We start from the raw sequence: 8,449 nt of genomic DNA on the forward strand, positions 1-8,449 counted from the left end.
AACTGTGTCTTAGCTTCTTGTTAGCAGCTTCAAGGTGATCGATTCAGAGTTGGTTCCTTAATAGAATGTTCTTGAAATGACCCAGGTAACCAGCACTTAGCGCACTAGGATTAATCAATTGCATAGTATGACTACTTTCTTTTCTGTGGATTTTTTTACCAACCTTTCGGGGCTGTAATCCCATTCAACTTCTCCATGTGAACTAGAGTATTCTATTTTGATACAATTTGATATAGAAAGTACACTAGTTAAGATCCACACATTAATTCATCCTCCTTTCCTATGAATGTAAAAAGCATTCCACATTTCCCAGTTGCCTCACCAGACAAAGCAAAATTCAAAAGTAGACTAATCCCACAATCCCTTCACTCAACCGGTCACAGTTTAGCTACATCATATATGGAAAAAGGATATATCATTCTCGCACCAAAATTTTGTGAATGAATGTGTCTGATTTTAAAATATTGCCCTCGAGAGAAGAACACCATGCACGTCATTCGATATATCCACCAAATGCAGATTCATTCGTCTCCACATTCAAAATTGCACAATTTAAATATTTCACAAGTGTTGGGCAGTAGAATTGATATTAGATGGACACTGATTAATCAAAAAATAACATTGTAATTAGTAGACAGATAAGACTATTCCCATGTATATTGATAAAAATTAATTTCTTTAGTTTTCTTTGTCCGTTGAAAAACCTTTGGCGCATAGTAAAACTCATCAAATCTTGTTAGGCACTGTCCTTCAAAATCAAGGGATTACGTATATCAGTAATTAAAGTTAAACAAAGCTAAAAACTCAATTCTCCAATATATACATTATCATTTTGCATCCCACATTTCAACATCACCTGGTACAATCACATTTTGAAGCCACAAACTATAGAACTATTAGAACATTTCTATATCAGCATTAAACAAATTTGGGAAAATTTTACAAGAATCTATAACGTAGCAGCTGATGACCATCATAAGAACAAATCAAAATTGCATCTTAACAGCAACGTAGGGGGCAACAGATGGCAGTATACGATGAAAGCAAAATTGCAACCTATATACTAACGAAGATGGGGCATAAAATTGACATACAAGCTCATGGTTTTCTAAAAGCTCTACCAAACTCAGATGGTATAATTAAAGCTGAAGTTGGCATGCTAAACTTCCCTATATAATTCCTCATTGAGAAGATGCATAGAACATTATCAGTCTTAAATTCAGTCTCCCATAGTTTGGTTAATTATTTTACCAGATAAGATTACCATTAAAAAGATGTACAGCTCAGATAACTACTGGAGGATGAAAGGAGAACACGATCAAACATCACGAGGGTCCTCGTCTCCAAACTGGAGAAAGCTGATGGTAAGCTTCTAGGAGTGTGAAGGAGAACGGGATCAAACATTTTCAAGGCTAGTTTCTAGGGGCATAAAGGAGAACAGGAACAAACATAATGTTCCTCATCTCCTTGCATGATTTAATTATGGATAATTTTGCCAACTGGAAACAAATCTGCCTCAAGTTCTAGTAAAAATGATGAAATTATACTTCTTATAGCAAGTGCAATTACACTACTACTATCCAAGCAGATGACATAAAGCTAGCCAGGTCTATAGCAAAGGTCGTGGAAAGCACACTGTTCACCCCTTATGGCAAATGACTGATTATGGCAAATCACCCTTCTGTATATGTTAATAACACAAATGGATATGTGCTCTCATAGCCGAGAAATTCTGCTCAACTTCACGAGGACATGATGGCAATAGGTAAAACTCTAAACCATATCGCGCTTCAGCACAAAATAGCATAATTGTTACAGTGCAACTTCAAATAATAACTTAAAGGAAATTTGTGTTCGGGTAGAGATTTTGAAATGACAAGCAAATTATTATCATGAAATCTATTTTCGAGGCATAGACTTCATGATATTAAATTTACCTTAGGAAATCAGCTAACTTAAGATATTTATAAATAAAAGCTTCATTATGTTGGTGGTGGAAATAAGCCACACCTTGACCGACGATGGACTGGTCCAAGAGGGGCCAGTAGCTCAGTGGTAGAGCACTCCAGCAGCGTATGGAAGGTCCTAGGTTAGAGTCCTAGCTGGTCCATGTCTCAACATGGTATCAGAGCCAGGTCCAGACTAGGAGCCCCAAACACACGAGAGGTGTGGCTTAAGGGGGGGTGTTGGTGGTGGAAATAAGCCACACCCGGACCGACGATGGACTGGTCCAAGAGGGGCCAGTAGCTCGGTGGTAGAGCACTCCAGCAGCGTATGGAAGGTCCTAGGTTCGACTCCTAGCTGGTCCATGTCTCAACACATTAGACTTTAATTTAAGGACGCTCAGCAAATTTGGTCATAAACAACACAGAAACATTATCACTTACGGAGTGTAGAAAGCCTTGACCGAGATTTTATGCCTGTACTAAAAATTGCAGCTGATGAAGCAGTTTCAATTTTAGATCGTTAGCATAGGATGTTTCAATCTTAAGATCATTGATACAGGATACATTCATATGGTAACCTGAGTTTGACCAATAATAATGCAAGCTCAAAATGAGTCATTAGAAGTTGCCTTACGTTTGAGGCTTGATAAAGAATCATAAATAAAACATTAGAAGTCGCCCTACCTTTGAGGCTTGATAAAGAATCAAATACACTTCGAGAATTAAGTTTTCAATGAAAACACATTGATCTTCTAGAAAAATAGAAAATAAAATGTGCTGACAATATTGCTCAAAAAGTCTTCTTCAAAACTTGCAAGTTACTAGCTGTTGCTAAAAGGTACAAAATTTGATCATCTAAAACTCAAGAAATGAAAATCTCAAATTCAAACAGCATTAGAAATTATTACTGCACATAAGCAGTCTCTACTGGTGCTCGAAATAACTTTGTTTAATATTCCATAGTCTTTACTATAATATGAGCCAAAAAAATTGTAAAAGCATTTCCTTCCAAAAAGCAGGCTTTTAACTGGAATCTAGGCTTTCTACAATTAACTAGAAAAGCCATCCAATAGTACATAATGAATTCAAATCTACACCCCAGTGCATACATTCTAAAAAAATTTAGAATGACGCAGCAGCAGCCTTCTTCCTGGGGATTGCTTGAGTCCCTGGACAACAAACAATACGAAACCAACTTATTTAGTATACCAATAACCATTTAATTAAAAAACTGTCACATTATAGAACCATTAATGACTTACCCTCCCTGAAATTATTCTTGAAACGTCGGGGCATATGACGAAGATATCTCATTCGTCCAGTCCCTGTAGTCTTTCTTCGAATGGCTTTCACACTCCAGTTATCTAAACCAATTGCAAAACACTAATAAAAATTTGTTTTTACAACCTTCTTAACATATTCCACATATCATAATATCCACAACAGACCAGCTTACAAGCAAAAATTAAATGTTTAAACAGCAAGTAGTAGCCAGCTCTGAATGAAGTGATATTAATTGAAATTATTTTTCTTACAAAAATCAGCAACAGGCACACATAAAATAATCTAAGCCAAAATTTAGTTCAGTCACACCATTTATGAATTAAGCATGAATTGGATTTTAATGTGCTGATGTGTGTATTGTATCTAGAATGGACAATTTAGTATTATCCACAAAAAAAACTTGATGCAAGTTGGCCTAAAATTGGGTCCTTGTGTACTCTATAGTGGAGATGACAAATTCAAACAAGGGAGGCAAGGTTAAAAAGGAAATATTACAGGGTAAATGGAAAATCAATTCCATTGTGATATGGTTACATGAATGAGATCCCATACACCAAACTGGTGTCTCCCTTGGCAGTGAAATTTTTTGTATTTTACTCTTTATACAACTTGAGTTGGCCTAAAGGTAAAGGCTCTCCCTTGGCAGTGAACATTTTTGTATTTTACTCTTTATACAACTTGAGTTGGCCTAAAGGTAAAGGCTGTAAAGGCTGTGTCTCCCTTGGCAGTAAACATTTTATTCTTTATACAACTTGAGTTCCCTAATGGTGAAGGCCTGTCTACTCTGAAGTAGGGATCACCGGTTCAAATAAGCAAGGAGGTAAGATCGTACACTTCAATGGAACAATATCTGAGATAAATCAAAACAATCTCCACAAGGGGATTCTCATCCACCAAATTGGGCTTCTTGACAGTGACCTAAAAAACTACCTTGTAACTTTATTAAACCACCAAGCTTGCTGTAACAAATCATGGCCAAAGAGCTTGTACTGTAACTTTCTTTTTAGCCACCAGATTAGCCACAAAGAGCTCATACTGTAATATATAAAATATTCCAGTCAAATGGTGAAAGCCTGTCCTTAGAGAAATAAGTTTGTGATTACCCATGGTACACATCATCTCATAACAACTAAAAAATTCCAGGATCACAAAAAAGAGTTCTAGGTCTCACATATTGGAACAGCAAGGGAGCAAACATTATATAAATCAAGAGCTACTTAGTAATTAAATTAGACTGAAACATCTTTAAAACATACTAAATAGTTGAAACTTTATATATTAATAACAAAATCGATGACACTGAATGTTGAACAATGAGAACTCAGCATTGACCATTGAAACCTGGAAATCCAAAGTTGAGTGAAACCCTGGAAACATAAATTAAATTGTACAGATTAATGTTTGATTGTGATACCAAAACGATAATGATTAGATGTTTCAAATACCACACTATTTTAATCACCAAAAAAAGACCAAACGGTTAACATGGGGGATAGTAGGATGCTCTCTTATGTCCCGGGCAGTAGGGGGTAGTGCCCCAATGAGGACGTCTAACTCTCTACTTGGCACGCTGTCAAATCCTCTTACACCCTCTCTCGTTTACTTAATTCCCTTAAATGCTATTTGTGTTTTCTCCACGCTATGTTGACATCATACATACAGTTGGTCCCAAAGCCTCATCTACTCAAAATCTCTATTGTGTATTAATATTTACTATTTCATGTTTCCTCTTATCTACTTCCGTTGCTTCCATCTCTTCTATAAACATGTATGTAAGAGGTAGACTCTCTTCATTGTCTACACTAGTTTCCTCCACTCCCATGCATCACAGTACATACAGTTGGTCCCAAAGCCTCATCTCCTCAGAGTTTCTATTGTGGACTGGGTAACTATTTCATCTCTTTCGTGTCTCTTCACATCTACATCCTTGATTTGCTTCTCCTATTGAAACGTGTGTAAGGCTTCTCCTATTGAAACGTGTGTAAGGCTATTTAGAGTCTAGACTCTCTTCATTATCTGCACTACTTTCCTCATCTAAGTTATTTATACTTAGATTTTTCCATTACTTTTCACTTTTCTTTTTTTATAACTCTACTTCTATCTGTTCCTTTTCCTTCCTACTTTTAGTATCTCTTACCTCACTAACAGTCTCATCTACCTGTTGTATTCTTCCAAGGATTGAATATGGTAAGTTCTCTGTTACATATACTTACCTTTTCCCACTCTTTGCCACTTCGCTATTCTTCTTCTTCTACCTCTACTTCTATGTGTTCCTTTTCACTCCTATTTATTGCATCTCCTACCTCACTAATAGTCTCATGTACCTCTAATATCCTTTCAAGGTTTTGATGAGATGAGTCCCCTATGTCTGCTATTCTCTCCTCTTCTTCCACCATACTATTAAATTATATTTCCATGGCACCACTTTAAAGAAACCTTTAACTAATGATCCAAATTCCCCTAGTCTATCCTCTAAATCTTCTAACCTTAGTTCATCGTCTATCTCTATCTCTATCTCTAGCGGCAGTATGGGGAGAGGACTATCTAGGACTACCCTGGTATCCTCGGGCAAGAGACAGACAGGACACAGGACATTGAACAATGTTCAATAAGATTTCTTCTAAAACAATGCTGGGCTTCAGGAAACATATCGTCCTCAATTATTCCAAGCCTGCCATTGCTGAATATATCCAAAATGTTTCAAAACCTGCCATTGCCAAATATATCTAAAATGCTACAAACCTGCCATTGCCAAATACATCATAGAGATTCAATGGCCTACCATTGCCGAATATATCTAAAAAGTTTAATTTTCAATTTGTTTGTTTTTTATCTCAAGAAAGAACCTGCTGAACGATCTATATACGAAAATGTGTGAGAAATGATCTTCTAGCCTGTAGGACAAATGGCTCAAACTTTTGCCCTCAAATAACTGGAACTGGGTATGGTTCTTCCAGTGTAAGAGAACCACAAGCAGCAATACGAGTAACCTATTTCTTGATATTAGAAGTATATTTTCATAGAATATATCTCAAACTAAAAACATTCACTGCCAAAACATTACAGTCGTCGATATAAATTTATGTACAACCAAGACATAGGAGGTGTTATAGCTACAACAGTAAGGATAATAAGCGTGTGCTTGCTGTTATTAAAAAATTATTTGAGCAGGACATGAAGGGTATCGTATGAGGAAATATTTAATGTGATTAGTGTAATCACGACACATAAGTGAAAACTAAGAATCATTTTTTCAACACAATCCCTTTGGCTCCCTTTTGTGTAAATGCTCCTGCTCAATGAACCTTGCATAATCTGTCTTCCAAAACCTCCTTTAATATTCTCTACCAGCCTAGGGCTTTAACCATATCCCCAAATAGGTCTTAGGTTGTGTACCTCGGAATAATTCGCCACAAAGCGGTATTCGATTTGAGTGTCTTATAATATAGACATTCTCAAGTGAGATCCGAGTTAAATCCATGATGGACTATTGAAGCCATTGTTTTAATTCGGACCGCACTATCCTACGTCGATATAAGCATCGTTATTTCCAGCGAACGGCTGTGACTTACCGTGTTTGGCATTCTAGAGTGATCTAATGCATATTTCGGTGAAAAGAGCAGAAAACCTAAAACCATGGCTTCTTCATGCAAAGGAAAATACTGTATACATATAGAAATCGCAAGCACAAAATACGTTTTTATAGGAATTTTTTGTCTATTACATATAAATAAAAGAGAAATACATACATTTGCGAATACGGGCAGCAGGGTATGCACAGGCAGAACATCGACTCTTTTGGATGTGGAAACTGCGGCGGCCACAGCGCACGCAAAGAGTGTGCGTCTTGTTCCTCCTCTTACCAAAACTTCCTGTTCCCTTTCCCTGCAATTCATCACACTACTCAATACACGCACACGGGAGGGAGACGAAGAAGAAGAAGAACAGAAAGAAGAAAGCTTAAACCCACCATTGCTGCTCCTGCTCCTTCCGCTTCTTTGCGCCTCCGCTACTGAAAACCTTCAAAAATCTTCTATGAAACCCTAAATATGGACCTACATGAAACCCTAAAAATGGTTCGCTGCTGATCTTTAATTATTATTTTTTTAATAATTTGGGTTGGTGTGTAATGGAAAAGATGCAGTTTTTATCTTTAGGAATTTTCTTAATACTTTGTATTAGGTAATTTGAAGTTCAAATTTTAGTTTTTAGTATTACTATCAGCATTTTTAAATATTAAAACATTTGAATGTATATTAATGTATTGTATAAAGAGACAAAGTATCATTGGGTGTTGTCTATAATCATTATATGAAATTGCTAGATCAATATCTAAGGGTTTGATTAGGAGAAATTCATCTTGATCTAACATCTAAAAAATGTGTAAAACACTATCTATTTATTATTATAAATCTATAAATCTACACAAATCTTTATTGAAAGGTGCATAAAAATTAAAATTTCATAACTCTTATATTTCAAATAGTTTGAATCCAAACCTTTTATCCTAGAGTGTCTTTTTATTAGCATTTTGATTGTTTATTTACCCATGGCATTTGTAAAGATATCTTTCATTCATTCAACATTCTTACACCCACTAGGAATTTATTCTTAGGGTTTATTCCTTCTATATTAAGGTTTTGAGTCTAGTATTTGTGATTTCTTATGATACATTTCATATCTAATTAGAGTTTAGGTCTGCCCCCTCTAATGTTCTAATTATTGCACATATTGGTTGTGGTTTGGATTTTTATTGTTGCTTTTCTATTCCTACATATGCCTTTGGATTATGCTTTCTTGCTAGTTTACTTGTCATGTCTTCTTATAGGTCATTATCTTTAACCTCTCTCCCTGCATTTTTTACAAATTGGATGTGTTTTTATCCTATGTGTTATTTGATCCTTCCATCCTTGATGTGTCATGTCAATTTATATTATGGCGAAGAATGTATTTTCTATAGAGTTGTTTATCATGTATATATTTTTCCCTCCTTAATATAGCTAGTTAGTGTCTTTCCTACACTTTTCAAAATTGCTCTCTTCACTTGTGTTATGAGTTTCACCTTGATTACACCTTCCTATGGCCAGTGATAGGGATGCACACCATGTCATTTTACCTATAACGGTTTCTTTCTTGTTGCATTATAAATCATTACAAGATGATAGCATGTATCATGATAATTTGTCAACTTCTCATGTATATACTATTAACACTACATT

At 35.8% G+C, this 8,449-nt stretch overlaps 1 protein-coding gene across 1 annotated transcript; it reads right to left on the bottom strand.

Annotated features, from left to right (window-relative positions):
- Positions 1–2,709: 2,709 nt before the first annotated feature.
- LOC131048460 (large ribosomal subunit protein eL37z) lies at positions 2,710–7,355 on the bottom strand. Its single transcript, XM_057982447.2, has 4 exons — positions 7,201–7,355; positions 6,980–7,115; positions 3,209–3,310; positions 2,710–3,115 (listed from the first exon to the last, which is right to left on the bottom strand). Exons 1-4 carry the CDS (start codon positions 7,201–7,203, stop codon positions 3,069–3,071), a joined length of 288 nt encoding a protein of 95 aa, XP_057838430.1. The 5' UTR covers positions 7,204–7,355; the 3' UTR covers positions 2,710–3,068.
- Positions 7,356–8,449: the final 1,094 nt, after the last annotated feature.

The sequence above is a fragment of the Cryptomeria japonica genome, chromosome 2, assembly GCF_030272615.1.
Source record: "Cryptomeria japonica chromosome 2, Sugi_1.0, whole genome shotgun sequence".
Classification (NCBI taxonomy): domain Eukaryota; kingdom Viridiplantae; phylum Streptophyta; class Pinopsida; order Cupressales; family Cupressaceae; genus Cryptomeria; species Cryptomeria japonica.